General features: G+C 43.4%; 1 protein-coding gene across 1 annotated transcript in view; it reads left to right on the forward strand.

The window, feature by feature from the left end:
• Nucleotides 1-25594, forward strand: part of PCSK2 (proprotein convertase subtilisin/kexin type 2) — a 1398208-nt gene that overhangs the window by 886725 nt on the left and 485889 nt on the right. Inside the window, exon 7 of the mRNA XM_069608350.1 lies at nt 20239-20327. Coding sequence (XP_069464451.1) covers nt 20239-20327 — 89 coding nt within the window. The remainder of the gene's footprint in view (nt 1-20238; nt 20328-25594) is intronic.

Consider the following 25594-nt stretch of genomic DNA (forward strand, 5'->3'; position numbering starts at 1 on the left):
TCTAGAACTGAGAAGTGTTTCCAGGTTGCAACTTATTGGCTTCTTTGTGTCTTCAAGAGTTCCATCAACAGCATGGAGTTTACTATACTCTTCATTTTGTTGAATAGCAGATACATTAGGGAACTTTATTTTCTCAGACATCAAAGACAAGTGTTGATATCAGAGTACGATTTTAAATGAGCATTCAATTGGAGCTTCTCTTATGCCATTGACAAGCATTTTGTCAGAGAACGTCTACCTAATACATTCTGCGCAATGTCATTAGAACACTTCAGTGTTCATTTAAAAATTGCCCCATTTTCTGGGGATAGAAATGGAAAAACTAACCGCCCTCTCTGACAACTGAAAGGATGTGGGTTTTCTCCGAATTTTGCATTTTAAATGACAATGGTTTACACTGTTCGAACATGTAACAACCCTCAGTAAACTGTGAAACGTTGTTTATCAGGTCACAGTTCCTGTCTTAGAATACACTTATGTTTATTTTACTTAATTACTGTCAAAAAACAATGAGCAATTTGTGACGCAAATGCGACTGTATTTTATTTTAATTCAGGTACCCATTGTCTTGGAATGGGTTTAGAAAGCAAAGTTCATATTTCACTGAAAATGCTACAGATTTTTTTTTAAAATCATCTCCCAGTGACTTTTCTTCAATGCACAGTCACTTCAGTGGCCTAGGAAAGAAACTATTTCACATATCTAATTGCATTGGGGCTTTTATACTCACGCCTGCATTTGTCTCCAAATGCACAGAACCAGCTTGGCATCTCATAGCGTGATCTCATAGCTCGAGGCAGCTTCACCCAGTCAGCAATGCCTTCCAGCCTCTGCTTAGGAATACTTCTCAGGGAATAAGGTCAGATTTAGGCAAAGTTCTGCATCTCAAATGGCAGGCATACCAATTTCGGAGATTTCTATACATGTTTTACAGTTGGGTTTATATAGAGTCTACATTTGCTCACACAGTGGCATCTGGCATAATCATTTTTGATTGGTTGGTCTTCTCATTAGTTCAATTCAGAGGTTGATACTCCCAGAGAAAACACCTTGTGATTTGATAGGTCCATCATAATTAGAGATGTCACAAGTTCTGTTCACTTTTGGACTCACATCCATATTTCTCCCATGGTTGTTGATTGGAATAATTTCACGTTGCTATATAGATTTTCAGAGTCACCGAACAAACCCTGATTCTGGCAAATTCAACATGCTTTTAGAGCATACAAATAATTGAAGTTATGGAATTGATTAATTATTGATACATACTAATGGCTTATGGTCAGACTCATTCCATAGGGTGCCCTCACCCAAGTCCATAACTGTCTTCACTTTCACAAAAGACCAAGTTGTTATAGAAAAAAAGATTTTTGACATTATAGCACAATATAAAATGTGCAACGTTTCTTTTATATTGATTTTGCACATGTATATCCCTTTTAAGTTAACCATTAACTCAAAGGTGGGAATGTATCGATGCATTTGGCTATCTGTAACATAATTGAATCCAAGGCAAATGTTACTTGTAATATTCTATAGTATATTCATGTATTCCTGGTACATTTAAAATCATTCAGGCTTTAACTCACAACACGTTTGCTAATATGAACTTTACATGGCACAGTGTATGTTGGTTTAAGAATTGGTTTAAGAAAACAATCATCATTTAAAGTCCCCCATCGGTTGCCACATGTTTTGAAAAACCCCAGCATCTCCAATAATACTGGCATGGCTTTAACTTAAAATACATTATAACATTTCTAACACAAATGCTTAAAAAGAGCACAGGACCCTAAGTTTATATTGTGTATTGTTTATGAAACATGTTTTTCATTCATATTAAATATATGTTCTTCGTATGTTCTGCACCATTATTTTTGGAATGCCAAATTGTATAAAGAAATGCCAGTGCATGCATCAAACCTTCAGCACCATTACTATAACATAGTTGGGGAAGGCACATTATACATGGATTCAGTAATGCACCATCCTAGCACCTCGTATTTTGGAGAACATACATTCTATTCATGTTAAATATTTTCTACAGTACCTCAAGTCGTGATCCTCATTGGGTTGGTGGTTAGAGATCTGTTTTGAAGGGTCAATGAATGTGAGCATCCCTTGAAACTACTCTCACCTATCTGAAATTAAATCAGACGGGGACATTGAATTATCTTGGTTACAACACAACAAGTCATAGCTAAAGAATGTGAATATGTTCCATGCCTGGTAGTACCCAAGTTCATAATGCAAGCCTGTCGTAAAGGGGTTAACACCTCTGTATGGCCTTTCAATAGAGGACACTAACCTCTTTAGGAATAGCTAACCAGAGAGTGGCTTGATAGTCTGATGTGTAAAATGATGAATGGACGAAAATATATTTAGTTAGGTCCCAGCCATGCATAGAACATTTGTACCTGGAATTCTGTCTTGTTACCCTTCCCATATATATCGAAGTGGATAAATTGCATAGTGCTTACCTTTCCCTGAATGTATGCCTCTATAGAAAGAATACAATAGAGATGTAAATACATGTTTTATTCCTATCGCCAAATGACAGTTGAAAAATGGCTAGTCCTGATCGTGAAATAATCTGGGATTCAGAGGATGAATGCTGTGTATATTAGCAAAGAGCTCTGTCTCCACAAAGCCTCATTATGCAAGCGCCAGCAATTGCATGCAGATGACCACCAATGTTAGAAATTGCATGCAATGGGGTGCCCTGCATGGGATTTTAAAAGTCCACGAGACGGATGGATAAGAAAAGAATACAAGTGAGGCCTCCTCAGTTTTACTTTTCCATTTTCAACTGCGCCTCGTGGAAAAGTAAACACTGCCGGCAAACACACTCAGTTGCCAGTGTTTGCTAATGGATTCCAATACAGATGCAAAACTGGGTCAGATTCTATAGAAATCCATTTGGTTTACAACTGCCTGAACATCTCATGCAGGTGTAAAATGAAGTGCTCACATGAGCCTGAGGTGAGCTTGGCAGAGATCTTTTTTCCTCTCTGTGCCCCTCCTCCGCTTTGTCTCAGCAGGAAAATGCGGCAGAGTGGAAACTATAAATGTGTAAATGCAATCTGCCTCATATTTACATCTTAATTTCCCACACACCCAATATAAAAATATATATGACAGGCCCGGTAGGTCAGTTGGAAGGGTTTTGTGGATAACCACAGGACAGGTGTAATATTGGGGTTGTTTGGGATTCGAAATACTCATCTGATTCAATATTTCTCCTGGGCCGCTTAAATTATTTTGATTCAAATTAATTGTGATATTACTGATGATGATTGTTTATGTTCTATGGTCCTCCTACCCAGGCATTCATTTCTGAGGAAGTATGGTTTACGTTTAACATACTGACTCAACCACAATCCTTGTATCAATGAATGATGAGGAAAATATAGGAACCCAAACTCCCTATTTCTTTCAGCCCTTACCATGTGTAACCTCCTATAGCCCATAGGCACTCTACCCAGGGATTGCATCATAAGATGGACAGAAGAGGATAACAAATTCCCTAGTATCAAATCTAGTGATTACTTAAACTATGATAAGCACAGGTGTCTTTGTAGGTGCCTTGCAACCTCAGCATGTCATAAAAGGTCATCATGAGGGAGAGGAGAGAGTTAGAGGGCCTAGTAACAAATGAGATTCAACCACTAAAAAAGTACACCTGGAAAATGGAGCTTACAAACTGGACACACAGAGGGAAATAACAGAGATAGGGAGGGAGTTAACACGTCCAAGATGTGTCCAAGTGAGACAACAGAACCATGTTGATGATAGTACATGTGTACAGGAGATACACAAGGGGGACAATGGATCCAGACAGGGGGACCACAGACTCAAGTTATGAGAACAAAACTACACAACATCTTAGTGGAGCTTGCAAACTGAGGAATGTGAGGGAGGTGACAGAGCTAGAGAGGGGGGGTGTGAACTCTTGATGTGTTACCAAGACAGGAGAACCATACAGAGAGTTTTCTGACAAATGAGGCCTGAATGACAGGAATGCTGATGTGAGGCAAGTGGGAGAAAGTCAGAGAGCTGGGCTCTGGTTGCCAATGACGAGCATGCACCTAAAAAAACATAATTGAAACCCTATAGTCCAATGAAGACATACATTTCAGTACAAGAAATGGAATGATTAAGATGCTACATTCTTGGAAACAGAGGCTAATCTATAATGTCACGTAAACAAGAGTATGAACATCAAGCCACTATACTCTCATAAGGAAAGAAGATCCAATATGAAAACAAAACTGATTAAGATGCTGCATTCTCAGAAACAAATGCTAATCCCAAAGGATCATGGAATCAAGAAAATAAATATTTTAGTGCTGCACTCAGGCAGAGCAAGAGAACTGAGTTTGAGAAGGATATAAATGAAGATGCATTCCTGGTCCCATACATTTATCAGACATCATCTTTGAAACAAGAAGTGACAGAATGACACCTGATGGGGGTGTGATTTTTCGAAAATAAAATGATGCAGGTACATCTGAAAGTGAAATCTTCTTATCAGACCACACTTTCATAATGCTCTTTGGCAAAACGTATAATGCACATATGTGGCTTGCTATTACTTTCTCCTGACATACCAGCAGCTGGTCTATAGTGGCAAAAGGGAAGGTTCAAATGTGGCAGGTGCATTTCTGAACAAAGCTGCTGGGACACAAACTTCCCACAGGTAACAGTGAAATGTTTAACTGTCTTCACTTCTGGTTTCAAAAATCATAATTGTGTAGCCCAATATTCTGGTGCAGGTCAATATCTAAATGTGAGCATTGCCTAGTTATGGCATGGGGGCATCTAAATGTGCATAATTATACAGCCACTAACGTTGGATGCAAGCTTTGTGGACAGTTAACCCATTCATGCAAGGGTCTGATGTGTATTATCCTTCTAGACTGGGTATACCCACAAAACAACATTGTTTCCAGCACAATACGCCTATCTTTCATCGCCTTAGGAGGTTTGAACCCTTCCCCCAGGGAACAGGAACTCTCCCAGAGTTTTCCCCTGGGAACTGATGCTTCACAGGCAATCCTGTCAATATAATGGCCACCTCACATCAAGGTGCTGATTGCTGGAGACGTTCTATCGCCAGAGGGATAAACAGAGTTACTATAGCTTAGAGGAGTACCTCAGGGGATTTTACTAGGGATTGATCCCTAATCTCTCACCAAACTCCCTGCAGAGAAGTCATTCTGGGTATGGCATTAGCAGGAATAGGAAATTTGTTCCAGCAGACTGGATTGGAATGTTAACGAGAGGCTTGCTCTAGAACAATCCCCTGCAGCATGTTGCCTATATAAGGGCGGAAAACATCGTATTAGCTATATCATACAGTCTACTCCAGAGACATATGACAAAGAGGTGAAGACAGAAGCTCGAAGGAAGACGAAAGCTCTTCTCCCTAACCACCCCAAAGGCCTATGTGGGATGTCCAGCTGGCTGGATAAGAACCACTGCAACTAAGACTCTGGTACCAAGGACTCTGTTCATGGGTGGTGACAAATTCCTGCAAGTCATCTCTATAAACCTCCTTGGTTGTGAAGGGCATATGAAGAGACTCAACTTGGCCCGAGCCCCGTGAATGGAACCTCAGAACCAAGTAAGTGACCCCTCACTCTCCCTGCATCTCCAAACCACCTTGTTGCACGTCTGGGTACCTTCAATGATATCTAAGCTGATGCAAGTGAACCAGTTGAGTCATCTTCATCATCAATATTCAATGACCTCTCAGTCTCTCAGTTTCACTCAACGCTGATACCGAAGCTCTGCCAGCTTCACATCTGAGACCTGCCCCATGTTCTAGCATTCCCAACTCAACACCTGCCTGATAACCAGCTTCTTTATCTCCACACCGTCGCTGCTGCAGTATCCCAAAAATGTGCCGAGCCAGTCGATCCTGCTTGCTGGCTAAGATATGTTTCCATTTTCCAAACATCTGAGACCACTGATTCTTCCAGGGCCGTGGTCCCAACATTGCCTGCCATTTTCAAGCATCTTCTACCTCAATGCTGTTGATGCTACTGAACCGCTGCACAGTGTTGGATCCCCTTGATGCCGCCCCCTAATTCAACACTGATTCGGCACTGGAAAACCTAAAAAATAAAAATGGATTAATATTTGAAATAGCCCTGTCCCCGTAGTCTGCCTTAGAGGACCCTAGTTACTTTTGAATCCCTCTTATCAACCTTTTGAAAGACATATCCTAAAACGTTTACATTTTGCTGCTTTAATCTAGGCCTGAGCACACCTGTCTAGATACCCACAGTTCCCATTTATTCTAAAGCCTGCTTTCTATGTGCTTTCCCTTACAGGTATGGGCCAGTAGTGGTTCATTTGTTGTGTGTATTTTTGTTTTATTAATCATATATCCAATTGTTATAGAACCTTTGTTGGAAATTATTTTGTTTTGGTACCCTATTACTATTGTTGTTTGAATTGTTTCTGTACCAGCTCAGACCGCAGCTGGAGAGAATAGCCTGCCCTTTGCCCTGTTGCCAAAAAAGGAGAAGGACGTATACCTAATTGGTTTTACCTGTTTCACCGTTATGTTTGGGATCACTCCTGGTTTAGTAGAGTGGGGCAGAGTAAGCGTTCTAGCTAATACTCATCACTGTTCTTTTTTCTCCCACTAGAGAGCAAACGTTGAGCCACTGTACTCTTGGAGAGAGAAGGAGAGGGAGAGAGAGAGCAAGACAGAGAGAGAGAGAGAGAGACAGAGAGAGAGAGAGAGAGAGAGAGAGAGAGGGTCCAGTGAAAGAAAGTGATTAAGTCACTGCATGCTGGGAAACCAATGCTAATCCCAAAATATCTTTAAAACAAGATGAACAAACATTGAAACTTTAAACTCTTAGAGAGTCCAAAATGAGAAGAACATGAATTAAGACTCTCATTCTCGGTAACAGGCTAATTCTAGACTAAAACAGCAAACATGGCAAGATCATGGAAACCGTACACCCCTCGAAAATGAGAGAGTCCACTATTAGAAGACAATTGATTGGGACACTAGTATTGGAGAGAAAAAAGTTAAATACCAAATGACACAGAAATAGGGGAATGCGCATTGGCAGGCCTAACTCTTAGTTAGAATGAGAGAATTGAATACTAGAACAATATCTTTTAACTGCTACATTGTGGAGAAGATAGTTCAGTAACATAAACGCACATGAAGTTAGAATTGAAGGCCTAGACCCCGGTTCATGGAATATTTGCACAGTTTAAAGTGACTTTGCATTGACGACACAAACCCTGATTCATGGAACTGTGAAAAGTGTATTTTTGCTGTGCAAAGTCAGTGCAAAGTCATTTTGTACTGTAAAAATGACCACTTGCACTGACTATGCACTGCAAAAATCACTTTGCACACTTCCATGAATCAGGGTTTGTGTCGTCAGTGCAAAGTCACTTTTCAGCAAAGCAAAGTCACTTTGAACCGTGCAAATATTCCATGAATCGTGCCTCTACACTTATGGAAAAGGAGTGGACATCTAGGTATAGTAACCAGCAATAGCCGGGATTTCCAAGGTTTACGGTGCTATTGGGGAAAACATAGTAAAATCACAAACCATGGCCAGTTAGAGATGGTGAAATGTCCGGAAGCTGGAGTAAGACTTTAAAAAAACAGTCAATCATGACCATGTTATTTTCTTTTAATGAATATATTAACTTTATGTACGTTCATAGCCAGGGTATAGCAAGACCCATGTTACGGTGGAAAATGGGGATTTGCAGACAGTCTTTCAATATCTGGGTTTGGCTCATAGGATAGAGCCCTGCTTTTGGATGCCTTTTGAGCCAAATGGCTGCATCCATGTGTACTTAAATCACTGTGTCTCATACATGTCAATAACTATTCACAAGTGTGTTATGGGTCACATGGTGAGATAACGTAGGAGCTTACAATAGTAGTAGTTGTGAAGCAGGATTGACTGATGCGCCCTTGCATGTTCTGCCAATTAATTAATGCATTGAACCGGGAACTCTTTATGATACAAGTAGACATCCTTCAGGGTAGGTTATACCGCGGTGCCACTGCTGTTAACTGTGGATGATGCAGCTATTTTGGAAAGACTAAAAGTCTCTTTGCAATAGATTGTCGACACGTTTGACGTACTGCAAGGCCAAGACATGTGTTATTAAGGTGGAAAAATCAAATGCAATGGCACTGGGTATTCAGAAGACACTGAGGAGCACCTTAAGTGTTGAAGAGCTCTTCTGGAAGTGGTGAAAAGCTGCAACTGAAAGTGTATTCTCCCTTGTGTGCATAACTGGGGGCATATCATCTTGCAATCCCAGCCTGGCTATCAAGTTAATTGATGCCCCATTACAGGTGTACTGTGCAAAAACTCCCCCAGCCTCTCAATACGGCACTGAGATCTGAGATTCTGAACCTGATATGGAGTCTGTGGTAGTCACAAATATGAAAGCATTAAGATTTGAATGAGGGCTAAGGTTTGTAAATACCCTGGCTGTTCTTAATCTTCTAACCTACTGGATAAGGTTCTGCTCAAAACACATATGCATTTGAATACCAGAATCTTCCTAGAAGAGTTTTAATATTGGAGGCAAAGGATCCTATGCCAAATATGAAGCTTTATTAGTTATTTATTAAAAATAAAATGGGTTCTGCTGTATAATGGAATATCTTTCAGATCAGCGGCAGGCGATGCAGGAATCCTGAGCAAGGTGTTTTTGGCTTATCACAAACATAGCTCACTCTGAGGCTTATGCGGCTGGGCTGGTGCGTGGTTGAGCGGAAGTCAAATCAGGGTCAGGAAGCCCATCCCGATTCAGTAATTCCAATCACCCCTGCAGCTCTTGCAATTGAAGATGAGGTTGCCTTACACAGGTGGCACCCTATAGTAGTTGGTGGAAGAATGGAATAAGAACAAGCCACAGTGGTGTTGTCATGGTCTCTCACTACACAATGTATCATTTATTCTTTTTTCCCCAAACATATGCATTGTTGAGAGTGACTTACTTCCAAGCTCTGTCAAGCTGGGATGGGGTCTGTCTGGCCTGCACTTGAACAGGTCCACTCCACAGCTTCAACACAGAACCAGGGGGTGGTGGCTTAGTACCGGTGGCACACGGCGTGGTACTGGGATAAAGGCAAGAAGTGATAAACTGCCTAATGAACAGTAACTAGATGGGGCGTGGGTGTCTTCTGAGATGAGTATTGGGTCGGTTCTACGGCGGGAAGGGTTGCGGAAATGCCCTCCTGAACATAGATTTGTAGAACTTCTCACCCCTCTGGATGCATAATGTATAATTTGGTTAAGTATTTATATCACTCGATGGAATGCGCTTATGCATTTTTGAAAATGATGATCCTGTATGTTGCTGCAATGTAAATTGCTGTGCTTTCTGATGAACTGTAATTGTAAAGGATACACCTACAAAACACTAATCGATTGGTTAGCACGCCTGTGTCCTTGATTTTGCTATCACTTTTTGCTTTTATGTTTTCTCAAAAGTTTTAAAGATGACAGAGTCTTGAACTATATCTCAAACTGAATGCGACATTTAGTAATCGCCTCTTGTAAACCGTCTATCAATGGCCTGATAAGTTTTGATCGGAAGAAAGGCTTGCTCTGTTAAGCTTTTGATCCAAGAAAGTAGGAGCAAGATTATTCCCCTATTACTCTACTGCTGCGACACCTTGGGAGGCGCTTACACCCCCTCCTTATTAGTCAATGACAGGTTTGCATTTGTTTATTGGAGATGTACATTGAAAAGTCTAAGGGGCGATTCATGGAATTCATTGCACAGAAAACAAGCTACTTGCGCCCAATCTGCACCCAATGTGTGCGCGCAACTCTGTTAGTCGATTCATGGAAGCAAATGCGCAGTACTTTTCCTGGACTTACGTGGATTTTGCGCTGGCCTTTCATGCATGTGCGAGCCGTCAAGGGCTTGCGTGAGACTCTGAGCCGGGGGGTGGGCTTTGCCTGTGCAGAGAGCAGATAAGGGGGTGGAACATCAGAAATGGGGACTAACTTGCAAAGAAGTGGGCGTTCCGAGGGACTGCTTGCAGGCAGTCCCTCGCACACCCACTATTGCGCGGCAAGAGACGTATTCATGGAATAGATCGCGCAACGTCTTGGCTGGGAAATGCCCACACAAGTCCTTCATAGGATCCGCCACCCGAAGCCTTGCGTAAGTACACATCTGCGTAGGATTGTCAGCGCACAGGCGGGATTCCAGGAATCGCCCCCTAACTACATACCTTATTGCTCAAGAATTGCTTTATTTGGGCAAATACCTTGGCGCAGAACCTACATCCTCCTCTTCCATACAATACAGAGGACACTGGCAGGTAGTGGTTAGGTAACCTAAGCAATATCGAAGAAAATCACAGTGTTTCGACACTAAAAGATGAAGGTTATCAAACTGTTAGAAGGATTGTGTTGGTGCAAACATTACCTGCAGAACTTTCCTAAGCCACCCGTAAAGGGGCTTTTTTCCATTTTAGATTAGGGCAATCCCTTTGTTGACATACGCTTGAACGTTTAAATATACTGCATGCTCACTCACATTATTTACATGCAGGCTCTCTGGATTATACCAGACACATATTCTATGCTTGCCTTAATTTAAAATAGGAGGATGTTATAACTCTATTCAAACAAAATATGACATCTGCACATGGCCAATCTGATTGTCTGCAGACTCAATGGGCCTCATTACGAGTTTGGAGGTAGCCATGCCGTTTTTAGCGGAATGGCTACACCCAAACTCGGTTCCGGGTCCGGCAAAAGGGGACTTATCGGGCCATTCCAACCTTGGAGGGCCCGGTAATTCCCTTTCGTGGGACCCGAATCTGGTACGTACCCATTCCCATTTGAGCCCCCATAGGGCTCAATTGGAATGGGGAGGATGCTAACAACAGGCCAGTTAATGACGGGGCTGTTGTTAGCATCTTGGACTGCTAGCGGGTCCCGATCTGCACGTCTGGTCTGGCCAGGCGTCCAGAGCGTGACCCGCTACAGACCTCGTAATGTAGCGGCCCGGAATTAACGGTGCTGGTCCCTTACCGTCACCGTTCATTCCACGACCGCCAGCCTCGTAATGAGGCCCAATGCCTCAAATCAAGTGCATAGACTCATGCGAACTTTGCTAACCATATGCTCCCACATACACATGCATATAGCCGTGGGATGCTTCAAAGAACAACATTTTAACTTGGGCGAGGAATACGGTGGACCATGGACCATGACACTGTCCTAATAAGTGATTTACATTTTTGATGCACCTTAAACACGTGTCCAAATTGATGGAAAGTATGATAGTTGGGAGTAGTAAACAGCGAACCACATAGAATACGGATGAAAACCTGTCATTATACCAAAAAAAAGGACATCAAAATATAACCACCCAAAAATGAAACTTCAGTGCCTGCTCCTATTTCAAATGGGTGAAATCGACAATAAAAAATAAAATAAAAACGCCAAGGGGAAAGAAAGAAAAGTAAAGGATGCAGAGGATGGACACCTACTAAATGGACAGACCGTCAAAAAGAACAGTAGAGCCCTAACACACAGGGAGTTCTACTTGTCCAGCTCAAGGTCAAAGTGAAACCATCGTCACCATTATGGCAAAACTCAGACTCCACCTGGCACATGCCATGTATTGTTAGACAGTATGTGAACGCTGTTGCTTGGAACGGAACAATTCACTTGTAAATGATTAGTAAAGATCCACAAAAGATATCGCCATTTTAAAATTGCTAGTACTTGGACTGTTGTGTCTGACACGCGATCAATTATTGTCTTTGCATCTCCCTACATTCCTTTTACTACTAATATTATTTTGCTCCATGTTATTTTAACAAATATTAAGGCCTGATGGCTGAAAGTGCTTAATGAATCTTAAACCTTTCGTGAGGATGCAGGGCCAGTTGGTATTGTTGTACATATAAGTGCATAAAGGGTTGAGCCAAATCATAGGCCTGTAAACTTCAGATTCATTCAAAAGTAGGATCCATAAATATACTGGTATTTAGCCCGGGACCGTTTTTTAACATCATATTGATGTGGGTGCAAAATTGTGCAGACGCTACAAAACCTATTGAAACAATCGACCAGATTCTCAAAGATTTGCACTAGAGCAAATCTGGAGGTAGCCTGAGCATCTCAGATTAACTTCTCGCTCCTTTAACCTGATTCACAAAGTCTAGAACTGAAGCCAACCAGTAGATGCCCAAAGCATTTTGATATATGATATATGATATGAGGTGGCATTTATAACGAGTCTTTACACAAGTGTTTCTAGGAGCAAAAATATAAGGAGGAGGAAACAAAGAGAGGATAAAATAACGATCTTACTAGGCCTTGTCATTCAGATCGCGGAAGTGCGGGGAAGGGGAGAAGTGCCAGTGGGGAGGGGAAGGGGAAGTGCAGTTAACTCACAAGTGCAGCCAGCGGGTGGCTCATAAGTGTAGAGAGAAGGGACTGTAGGGTTGCAGATACAGACCCTTAAGTGCTGGGGAGCCCACAGTCAGTGCAAGGGTAACTGGACATACAGGAGCCTGGGCCCGAGTTCAGAGGGTGACCACATGACCAGTGCGTGGAGCAATCAGTTGCATCAGTAGGGGAGAGGAAGAGAGAACACAGAAGCGAAAAGGAAGGTCTTGAGTTACTTCTGGAATCGAAGGTGGTTCTGCCTAAGTTTGAGAGAAGCAGGGAGGCTGTTCCAGAGGGAGGCCCCAGCCCGATGAGATAGATCTGACCCCAACTCTCTGCTTGGAGACCTGGTTGGCGAAAAGGCACCCACGAGCAGAACTCGTAGTTTGCCGGTCTGGTAGCAACGTCACTGGCAAGCTTACCGGTACCATTATTACTGGACCGGCAAACTTATAATGAGGCCCATTGTAACATAATGGTTTCGAGTGCACTAGTGTGTATGCATAGTCCTAATGAAGTGGGGTCATTTTATCCATACATACTGCATCTATGTATGCTACTTTACTTTGGTTTTGCACAAATCACCACGGTATATGTTTCAAGGCACTGATATATATGGAGTGTATAAGATCTGAGAACCCATGCATTCCCATGGACTCTCGATGTAAGGATGTGTTACCCTCAGAAATGATGATCAGATCACGCTTGTACTGATAACGCTTCACACAATGTTGAATAATATAGCCAAAAATGGAACAATACTTATACATTCAACCTCTTATGAAATAGCTTTTCCTAATTGATCCTAAGAACTACTACCCAAAACCCAGAAGTGTTGTTCAATCTTAGTCAAAGTCTTGCACTTAAATCAATAATTGCTTGAGGGTCTCCATACCCATACAGTGATTAAACCTGATACCTACTAAGGGATGCAGTCCTGATGAATACCAAGCCAGTCATTAATTAATGAACGGAAACATGTTAACCTAGCCATCACTTTCCAAACTTCTCTGGACTGGAGTAAACAATATCATACCCTTAAACATGAATGCAGATTTTTGATCAGCTAGTAGATCTAATTTAAATATTGCAGAGAGATCATGAGCAAAAGCTGCAAGTGTACACAATGCAAAGTCTGCAGTGCTGATATTTTGAGAAAAACACAAACTCTTTCAATGTGCATGTACAAATTCTCCTTCTGACTGTACCACAACTAGAAATGGACATACATTTGCTCAGTTACCTTGACAAACCTCATTCAAACCTTTGAACACTTTTTTGGGAAATTCCTCCACATGACTTAAAGGGTTACACGGGGCTGAAGCTCTCGTTCAGTCTCAGACAGCTTTCAGAAAGGGAGCAGGCGGTTTAGGATAGTTAGGGAAGGCTTATTAAACTGGACAGCATTTAGTGTAGATGTAGGAAGAAGAGTAGAGAGAGGGAGTGAGTAACTGATAACTAGTTAGAGAGTGAAATTTAGTGTTGGTTTACCTTAGACAGCACTGTGTGACACTTTAATTGGTGTGTCATCACCAGATGATTTGGGGTGGCTGTGGGTGACACGCCACTGTTTGTCTCTTAAAGCTAGTGAGTAAGACATGTGCTATCAGGTGACACCTGGAGGAGGGGCAGGGGGAGCAAGGAATCCCAGAGTGTAACTTGAGGAAGAGAAACGCGCAGTTGATATTTCTGGGAGTGAGAAGCAGGGATTCAGATTGGCAGGTATCATGCAGCCATATTCTGTCCCTTGAAGAGATTGGATAAGCGAGCGGATAGGATACACACTTTTGTGTGATACCTGGAATGAGGAGCAGTACGAGCTGGGATTCCCGGAGGACAGCTTCTGATGGGAACACACATGTCCAATGTTGCTGTGAGGCAACAACAGAGGTTCAGGCTGGCGGGAGAAATCAGTCGCTGTCTGTCTCTCTGGAAGAGAGTGGACGATACATCTGCATTCAGGTGACAACTGGGAGGAGGAGTACGAGAAGGGTAGATTGTTGGATGCATGCATTCCTGATTTTTCTGGCAGAGTGCAGCAAAGATTTGGGAAGGCAGTGGATGACAGACATTTGGACACATTTGGAAGACATGTCAGCATGCAAATCAGCGAGAGGCAAGGGACGACATGTTCCCCATTGGCTTTTCATCTCTGCAACTGCACCTGCTGTGTGGCATGGGGATGCCAGCATTTCATATGATTGATGGTATCATCCAACTCACGTTCCACAACTTGTGTCACAAGTCAGTCTGGGATACATGTACCAGTACAAGACAATGCATGGGTTTTGCACCATGCCAGTGAACAACAATTGAGACAAACAGAGGAGGTTCCACTTTAATTTCTAGTCACTATCTCAGGCGAACAACGAGGGTGTGTGCAGTTTCTACGTACTGTAAACTAGGAAAAAATCAACAAATGGATTGTTTGAACAGCCGGACGAAATCCCAGGGCTCTACCTCTATGACCCCCCTTCACTACGATCAGTGATGATGAGATAGATGATCATGACAATTATTGTGTTTCATCAAAATCCAGACATGATCAACTTTTGCTTTTGGAAACTTTTTCATCATGACTGCCTCATTCTAGCAGCCTGCAAAATGCCCCACAGGAGGGTAGTGTGGTGGAGCACTCTATGTTGGCTCTAAATACCCACCCACTATGCTGACCAGCACTCCGCACCTAACTGATTGTCGCCAATAAAGGCAGTAGGTCCTCCCCTGTCACATGATGTAGTCAGGAGGTCCTGACCAAAGATTGTGCCACTGGTGGTTCGGGTGCGGGCAGCAGTGGGAAAAGAGTCTGCTGATAGCAGTTCCAAGAACACTAAATGTGCTGTCTGGATGGATGTGAGGGTTCGTCATAGCATGGCATGCCCAATGTTTCTGGGATGTGCTAGGACCTTGCTCACCACCACCAGAGGGGTTGGTAATGGCTGAATGGTCGATAAGAGCCTCCGAGGACACATACACATGGTGTACCCTATTGTACCACCGATTCCTTTTATCCCCTCCCTTCTACACCTGTGTTACCCATTTCCCACATCCCTCCACCGTACAGAGAACATTGGCCACATCCCCATCTTAATAGTATACTCTGGTAGCGGGGCAAAATAAAACCATACCCAGGAACCTGTTTGCTATGTAGGGTGCTTTGAGGTCATCACACCTAGGGCTTCACCTGGCATTCACTATATGCCAGAGCAAGAGCAGGAATACGCTCCTCCACCACAATGCCTTCCTCTACCTGTTTCTCCTCCTCCACCCAAGTAGGTTCAGCTCCTACTGTAGCACCTCAACAGGAAAGTCTTCTTCCTGACAGACATTTACCTTGTTCACAGCAGAACCCTTGCACTGCAGGGTAGACACCATTGCCTTCTCTAGCACCCCATCAAATCACAACCTGTCCCAAACATTTCTTCCAGGGTGCTTGCTACAGTCACCCACTCCTCCCACACGAGGAACATGCCCTCTTACTCCTCCAATGCATCTGTGGAATCCTGCCTCTCCTGACTCTGTAAGGGGGTATCCACACAAGTCCCTCTTTCTCCTGCCTCTGTGCTTGTCACTGCCGAGGTCAACCTCCAATGGCACTACTTCCTCTGTCTTGTCTGCAGACTCTCAATCTCTCCTAGCCACTCTCTTACTGTTGCTACTCTCTACTGGCCCCTTGGGCAAATCACCTCTTTTCTCTCTGAGTGGGGTGACCTCTCCTCCCTCCTGGCCTCAACCACTCAACTCCTACTCCTTGGTGACCTCAACATCCACCTCGATTCTCCCTGTCGCTCATCTCTGCTCTTTTGCGACCTCTGTGATTCCCTCTCCCTCTCTATCCTCCCCTTGGCCTGATGCACTCTGCCGGAGATACAATTGATGTCTTGATTTCTGCTGGCCTCACCCTCTCTATCCCTCTTACCACTCCTCTCTCTTGGAGTGACGACTGCCTTCTCTCCTCTCATCTCTCACTCTCTTCCCCCAAGCCAAGCCCACCCCAACACTGCCACCTACCTTCTCAGACATCCAACTTATGAAGGGTGTGTCAGTTGAGGCTTTCGCTGCCATCCTCCCACCCCCCTCCAACTCTGGCTGACTGAAACAGGGACACAACCCTGTCCCTTCTCTACCCTTCCATTTCTGATACTCTTAATGCTCTTGTTCCTGTCATGAGGATCCGCTTGAAGTCCAAAGCCAAGTGCAATTCCTGGTATGACTCTGACCTAGCTACACTTAAGCGTAAGTGTAGGGTGCCTAAGAGGAAATGGAGGGCTGCTTGTTCATCCTCTGACAAACTGGCCTGTTGCTTGCTCCAAAGGCAATACTGACTCTCTGTCCACCCCAAGAAGAGAATTCACATTCAAGCCTGTGACTCTGCGGCATCAAACAACACGGCCAAACAATTTACAATCTGCAAGGAGCTTGCCAACCCTGCTGCAGTCACTAGCACTCCTCTTGCCTCCCAGGCTCTCTGTAATGCCCTTGCCTCACATTTTATCTCTAAAACAAAGGACATCCTGGCCACCCTCTCCTCTATTTCCCCTCATATTCCCTCTCAGTCTAATCTGGCTGACCCCCTTTTAACGAACCCCTCACCTTCCTTCTCTTCCTTTCTGCTTTTCTCCCCTGATGAGGTCGCTAGACAAGTCCAATCTATGAAAGCCTCATCAAAACAGGTTAATCCCTGTTCCTCTAAAACCATCAAGAACCAAATTGGCACCCTCGCTCCGGCCCTTGTCGATGTCTGCAACCTCCGCTTTGCCTCAGGTTCCTTCCCCTCCCCTCTGAAGCACTCGCTTGTGCATCCTCTTCTCAAGAAACCCACAGCCGAACCTTTGTGTCCAGCTAACTACTGCCCAATTTCCATCACTCCCTTCCTGGGCAAACTCCTGGAAAAGCTGGCCATCTCTCAGCTAAACCTGCATTCTGATTCTGTCGGCTGTCTCCATGACCACCAGTCTGGCTTCAGAGCAGCCAGGAGCATGGAAACTGCTCTCCTGAACATATGTGAAGACCTGCTCTCAAACCTTGACTCTAACATTCCCTCTGTCCTCATCCTACTTGATCTCTCTTCTGCCTTCAACACGGTCAACCATACCGTCCTGCTCAACTGTCTCTGGCCTGGATGACCTCTTTCCTCTCCGATCGACCCTGCCAGGTCCACCTTGGGTCCTTCCTTTCATCTATCTTCCTCTCTACCTGTGGTGTTCCTCAGGGGTCTAATCTCTCACCCTGGCTTTTCAACCAATACCTGGCAACTCTTGCCCACCACATTGTCATTTTCTGCTCAAATTTCCAGTGTTACGCTGATGACACTCAACTCATTTTCAGGCTGTCCTCAGCCACCCCCCCACTCTCTCATCTCTTATTTCCTAAATGCCATTCAAGATTGGTGTGCCGCCAATGATCTCTGTCTGAATGCCAGCAAGATGGAGATTTTCCTCATCGGCTCACCTTCACCATCCTTTCCCCTCACTCTCTGGCCGGCCTCCTTTTGTCTTCCTCCTACCCCCACCTGTGAGGCTAAGAACCTCGGGGTAATCTTTGATTCCACACTTTCCTTCTCTGCCCACATCTCTGAGGTCTCTAAAAAGTCAAACTTCCTACTGCCCATGCTCAGAGGTACTCTGCCTTTCCTCTCCTTCCCCCAGAAGCTCACTGTGTCCCAAGCTCTGGTTCTCTCTAGATTGAACTATTGTAACAGCCTCTTTCTAAATCTACCTGCCTCTACCCTCCTCCCTCTGCAACTAATCCAGAACAGGACTGCAAGACTTGTCCTTGTCTCAAGCCCTAGAATCGTATCTCTCCAGCCCTGAAATCTATCCATTGGCTGCCAGTGGATGCAAGGATTACATTCAAAACCTTCTGCATTGTCCACAAGGCTTTCTGGGGCCTGAGTCCAAAATACCTTAAGTTATTCCTCCACAAATACCTCCCCTCTCGGGCTCTTCTCTCCTCTACATCTTACTCCCTCAGGGTCAGTCGTTTTTCAATGAAACGAGCTGGGGTTAGATCTCTCTTCTCGGCTTGGGCCTCCCTCTGGAACAGACTCCCTGCCACTCTAAAACTTGAGGAGAACCATCTCCGGTTGTGGAAGCACCTCAAGACCTTTCTCTTTGCTTCTGCCTTCGCTCCCCCTCTCCCCTGCTGACTCTGCTCTCTCTTGGCACTGTGCACCTGGCCACCCCCTGTCCCCTGGGCCCAGGTACCTTCTCACCCTGCCACCCTCCTGCGCTGCCTCTTGACCACCCCTTGCACTGGTGACTGTATCTGTACCCATACAGTTCCCCACCCCATTTTCTTCTTTTGCTGCATTTATTCAGATTTACCCAGTCTGTTGCTGTAAACACAGCACTTGCCACTTGCTGGTTGCACTACCACTGTTTATTGCCTCTATTATCTATTTAATTGTATTCATTATTATTTATGTATCTGTTATCCTCTGCTCCACACTTTCCACCCCCGCCCCTTCCATGCACTTTTCCCTTTCCCATGCACTTGCACATTTTCAATGTCACTGTGCCTAGTAAGATCGTTGTTGTGTTCTACCCTGTTTCCCCTCCCTCGCCTTGTCGCACTCTGAAAAACCTGTGTATGAGCGTGTTACAAATAAAATATCATGTCATTTCATATATCTCCTACACTTGAGGTCTCTTTAATCCTCCTTCCCTTTTACGCCCAAGCATTTCTGCTGGTGCACCATTCCAACTGCCACAAACGGCAATGCAGAAAACTGTTTTTTGTGTGTGCTCTCTGATAATCAACTTGAGAACCCAAAAATGTGTCTCCCACTCTCCTGAACCAGAGTACCAGCACAACTTGTAAATGAAGTGAACAATACAGTAATACTTTAACCTACAATTAAAACTTAAACACTGCTCAATACTAATTCAATATTACTACCACAATAAACTACACAAAAACAATATGCAACAAAAACAGAGGAAAATGAATACTTCTGTTTGTTGCTGTATGGGAACACAAATTGGAGGAGAGACCTTGTTTTGCTGTTTTTTTTAAAAACATGAAAGGGGAAAGGCACAAGAGGAAACGGCAAAGTTTGTTTTCTTTTATATGGAACAGCTAACACAAAACACTATCACACATTTTCCCACACTGAAGAAACACTCAAACAAAAAAGCCTCCATAAACACACCAAACATCAAGAAAGTAGGCAAATGTACAATACCAAACATATAATACACTTGTACGGAGCTAAGATTATTCGGTCTCTATACATGTGACACACTGCCTGCCACTTCTTTAACGTGTCCTTGATCTGTGCAAAGATCTGGAGTAATGTCCTCAGAAAATGAACATAGACTCATCTGTGGTCTCATTTAGCACAAATTCAGGCCACAAGAAGGTCCCACTCAAAGTTTCATACCAAGCAATTGAGAGGATATAAATATTCATTGTGCAGTTGTTCTGGCATTTTGCAATAGTCCTTCTAAATTATAGACACATACTGCGGGACTGAATATTTCCTAAATACTTTACAAGTTGTCAGGGGTAGCTTTCCCTTAATGGGTTCTTAAAAGTAATGATTTAATCATCTAAAATGTTCCCCTCTATTTTGCTGTAAGTCTAGGAACAAACAATAACAGTAATTGCAAAAGGATGGAGATGTAACATTAAGTGCAATTATATAAATATATATAGATGTAATTTTTCTAGTAAACATGTAAAGTCTAGGAATGCCATTTAGAAGGTGCCATGCATGAAGAATACACGAGTTTCTGGTAACACGTGGATTATTTTCCGCACTTTCGTTTATTGTGTTGACGTGGAAATGTCTTATCTATCTCTACAGTCACGGAACCAGATGTGCTGGTGAAGTATCTGCAGCTGCAAACAACAATATCTGCGGAGTGGGAGTAGCCTATAATTCGAAAGTTGCAGGTATACTTCTGTTTTTGTGAATTCTTGCATTTTACAGTGTTCACCTAACATAGTTAAACGTGTCAAATCTGTGAAGTAATGGACACAAGATGCAGACTGTTCTATTGCAGCAAGTCGGGCTGAGAATGTTTACACGTTGTCCTTGTAATTGATCTCTAAAGTTTAATCGCAAATAGACATTAGCCCTATGTCCCTCTTCCTCGTCCCAGTACTTAAACTATGCAGGCCATTTGTCTTCTCCCAGAGATATCCAAAATCCATCACATGTTTTTGATCCACCACCCCCTTACCATGCCTACTATATGGAGGCCATACAACATACCTTATCCTGTCCTTCATTCCAGCCATTCGAAGAAAGTCGATAAAGGAGTGGGGAGCCCAGAAAAGATCTTGGTCCCCCGCTTTATGAACATTGGATCCTGAGGAAAAGCTGGCGGTCATAGTGGAAGTGGACTTCCTTCTATCCAGCTTAATGGGTCGGCCTTCCATCTCTGTGGAGGAGGTGGCTGTGAGGGACCTGACTGACCGCAAGGTTGATGCTGCGCTAAAGAAACATTGTGAGGCCTCCCACCTCACCTAGAGATTGTGCATATATGCCTCCTAAAAGGAGGAGTTCCTTCTGGAGGACTTCCAACACTTATTTGACAGCATAGAAGCAGAGGAGGACTGTTCGGCTCTGATTAAGAACATACATAACAAGAACAAAACAAAAACAAAACAAACATCTTCAGGCAGTCTTCATGTCTTATCTTGACAGGGTTAGAAAAGCCACTGTCACCATGGGAGCCTCAGTGGCTGGCAAAGGCATCTACACATCTGTGATTGGAAGACTGGCAGTGCTCAGAGGTCGTTGGCCCTGCACCTGCTGTTTTGGGTGCAAAACTCTTTGGGGATGATCTAGAGGAGAGTATTGACAAGATCCACAATTAGGCCACACCTAATCCCAGCACCAGAGCCTGATGCCACTCCTTGGCAGTCCAGGGCTGCCTGGTCGTCAAAAGACAGATAAAGGCTCCCTTCTCAGCCCAGGTCCAGTTTGGCATCTCAGAAACCTCAGTAGTCCTGATGGGCAGCCACCTGCCCCAGGTGGTGGCAAGGTTAACAAAATGTTATCACCAATGGAAGATGGACATAATAGTCCCATGGGCTCTTTCCTTCATCGGAGATGGCTACCAGCTGAGATTTTCGTGGCCAGCACCAGACAAAGGGGTTTGACACACTCCGATTCCACTGGAGACTGTGAAGGTGGCTGATCTCCTGGGGGAGCTGAGGAGTCTGTGTCTGAAGTGCGCAATTCAGGATGTTCTGCCACAGGAAGATGAGAGTGTTACTCAATTGTATGCCTTGTTCCCAAGGCCTCAGGGAACTTCCAGCTAGTGATCACCTTGAAGAGGGTGGTTAATACCTACATTCAACAGATCCCCTTCAAGATGGAGACTTTCCAATTCATCATTGAATCAATGCTGAGCATGCAGGGAGAGATTGGTCTCATGAAAAGTAATGATGTTCCGGAAGAAGGAACAATAGCCTGTATAACAATGGTGATTCTTGCGAGAGAGGTTACACCAGAGTGCTTTCTTTTATGTCTATGATGATGGACAGGTATATAATGTGTGTTTACGGTGTAAAAGTATTAACACATGTACATTGTCTGCAACCCAGGAACATCAGTAAATAAATAAGTACAACTGGGGTTTCATAAAGCAGTGGACCAAGTATCGAACTCATGCGGCTCAGTGTTAACTTTCTGTCAAGAGAAGCAAGTTGCACCTCAGCTATCCTCCTTGCTCCTTAAAGTAGACCACAATTTAGCCAACTCTAATCCCCCTGACGGTAATAACTGAACATGTGCTGTTTTTTCCTTTACAAATCTTCTCATTCCCAAAACAGAACACCTCCTTGCCTGCAGGTATCATCTTGCCCTAACAGTAAATAATGAATAATGTGCCATCACTGTTTGGCAAGAACAGAGCAAACTCTTTCTGAGGCTGCGTGGAACCAAAATGGACCAATTATACAAAGCTATGTCCGTATCAAATGTAACGGAAATGACGAACGGATGTAATTCAAAACACTTATCTTGCCACATACACAGACTGAAATGTTAGCACCAATATTAAATTCAAAGCCATATTACTCAGAATGGCAATTTTTTACTGGACAACGACGACTCACATCGTCAATCAGAATGAATACTGAATGCAAACACAGGCTAGACCTGGTTAGTAGCGGTGACAGACCGCACAGTCCCACTAAAATCAAAGTGAACAAACAGAGAGATGGAAAATCTTCGGCACAGAGGGTTTAATAGGATAATGACAACAGGAATGGAAAATCTTTCTTTAGGGAGGCAGAACTTCAGCCTGCTTTGTCTGCTGAAGTGAAGAGCGCCATAGCAACACAGTGTTCTTAGAACCGTCGAGGCAGGAGGAATGATCATACATTGGAAGCAGGATAAACAAGCAACACAGAGCACTTATATCTGCAAGCCCAGGCTCCCTTTGCAAGCATTGCTCTCGCGTGTGAGGCATTCTCCTTTTGTTGACAAATAACAATAGCATCAGGCACGACATGCGCATCATGTTGAGCTAACACATTCTTGAGCGCAATGCATACGCTGTCTAGGGACCCTCTTGGCTCCCAGAAAAACGCATTGATTGTTAAAAATAGCCCAACACTCTACCAGTGAGATGCATGCCATGGTGTGGCATAGGCGTGGGTACAGTTACAGACATGCACTTATTGATGTTTATTTCAGACATTCACATCACTCGGACCTTACAAGTCATCCCAATGTTAATGTTAAAGGACATTTGTACCGCGCACTATCACCACCGAAGTGGTCCCCTGGCGCCAATGTATACAATATAGTTCTATACATACGACGTCGGCATGCATTCCACCAAAAAACAGCCATGCTTGTTTAAAAGATAAAATTGTACAAATAAGAAAAATATTTAATCTAATAAGAAGGCATTCCTGCCCCTTACACATTTCATTTTGTAAACTCGCATTTTGTATGCATAGTCGAGACAGGAGAAGGGCCGTTTTCCACATTCGCAGTGGAAGTTGTCAAGTCAGGGAGAGAAAGCCTGCCACTAGGCTCATCACACTGTGCTGACAGGTAACAACGTCAGCTTTATGAAAGTGTGAATGGTGGTGTTTCTGGGTGAGATGTCCCCTTCCTGGTGGTAGGGCACTGGTAGCATGGCCTGCCTTCTGCCACTATCTTCCAAACAAGGTTGTCAGTCAAACCCTTTTTCCTTTTCCTAACACCAGCCCTCTAAAATGGTTCGAGCCGGCCCATAGTCACGCTGCTTCGGTTCATAGTCAGCACATTTTCATTTACGATGTTGAGTCGCCTTTGGCTTTTGGCTCAGACATGCCTTCATCATTTTGTTACTCAATCGGGCCCAGAAATGACCTTCAATTGGGTGTACATCTAGAGCAAGTTATAGGCGTTCAATTCACCAATGAGCAAACCTTGAATATGACCTTGATATCTTCTTCCTACACTTTTCATACATGAATTATGTTCTGAAGACTGATTTCCAATAACAGATGGCCACTTACAAATGAAGCCACTGCATGTGAAACAAGCCACATGCAGATTCATGCTCTAGATTCCTTTTCTAAATCTTTCACTGCCCCCACTTGTAGTGTGGTAGGCGGGGTATTTCATTGTTTAGGCTGTATCTGCCAGGCTTGAGTGCCACCCTCTTGCTTATTGATACTCTAGCTAATTCTCAAGAGATAGTAGGCACCTGTGGGGTAGAGGACTGTGACCCAATCATGGTTCTTATGCAGTTTGCCGTGTTTGCATCTAGGTCTGGGGTGGGCCTGCACCCCTATATTTCACTTCTGAAAAGCACAGCTGTACTGATGTTTGCATCATGATTTTCCAACGATCTGCTTCTGTAAATAGCCACAAAGTGATGTTTGCCTGCATATTACATGACTCTTTGCATGGGTGGAGCAGAATTTACTTACACAGATGCAAACACCAGTATAGTTGTATTCACCGGGTGGCTGATTAAGGACATGCCTATCTATGTACCATGGATTTCCTGGCCAGCCCACAACACATTATCCATTTTCATTGGAGAATCGAACTGTCACTCTGAGTTTTCATCGAAGGCATTCCTCCGTCCTCTCTAGCATACCTACATCATCTGTGCACAGCAGTATGAAATATCTTGCTCTGATTCTTTCAGAGGTAAGATCAGTGGAATTCTTTACTTCCATGTTCCATCCTGATAAAGATTAAGACATGTAAAACAGTTAGTCAGCGAAATCTCCATTTCCACATACTAGTGGTACCATTCCAACCACTATTCCAAAGCATTTTGACTAGATGAAATTGAATTAAAATGTTGCAAGATATTTCCAATAGCATTAGTACATGTGATGTTAATGTATTTTCTCATTCAGCTACCTCTGATTGACATAATAGCCCTGCAACAGATTTATGAGACACACATGACAAGCACTACACACTGTCCTGATTGAGTTCTACACCGCAGAAAAATGTGTTGTTTGCAGAAGTCCTACTTTGACAGAAATACGGAGATGTCTACTGGCAGGAAAAAAGCTGAGAAAAAACAGCCTCAAGCAAATGTGTTGCGGAGGTGAAATTAGCAAGGAAAACAACTTGGAAAACATGTTTTTTTCTGATTAAAACATCCCCAGAAAACCAATCACAAAGACAACGTCGTTTTCTGACTATACATTTTCTGGCTTGCCATACATAATTCTCTCACTGAAAATGTACTGTACAAGAACAGGCTTAGGGTTTCTGTGCTGAAAGAAGCATCCTGAAATGATATTTGACAACCAATAGCAAATAGCAAGAGAACACGTATATAGCAAAAGGATATTGGCCTCTCTGCGAAAAGGAATGGCCCTACCAGTAATAGTAAAGAAAGTGCTTCCCAATACAAGTTCAATCTGAGAGCAAAACAGTTAAAATAAAGAATTTTAGTAGATAAAAAAAAGCAGCGGAACAAAAAAATGAAAGAATGAAAGTGAAGCAAAACAAAGCAAAATGTGTCCTGTAGAAGGAATGATCAAATCGCAAAAGAAAAATGTACAGATGTTCGAGGCAGTAATATTCTCTTATGAAGTGCCCTTTTAGAACCAAAACTCGTCTGTGGTTGGTGCTGTCCAAAAGCTAATGAGTGTTCGAACCTTAGAATTCTCCCATTTCATATTTAGCAGTTTGGGCTCTGACTGCACCAAAGTAGTTTTTGATGACTGTGTTACTCCAT

Source organism: Ambystoma mexicanum, chromosome 4q (genome assembly GCF_040938575.1).
Source record: "Ambystoma mexicanum isolate Mex_15411 chromosome 4q, UKY_AmexF1_1, whole genome shotgun sequence".
Taxonomy (NCBI): Eukaryota; Metazoa; Chordata; class Amphibia; order Caudata; family Ambystomatidae; genus Ambystoma; species Ambystoma mexicanum.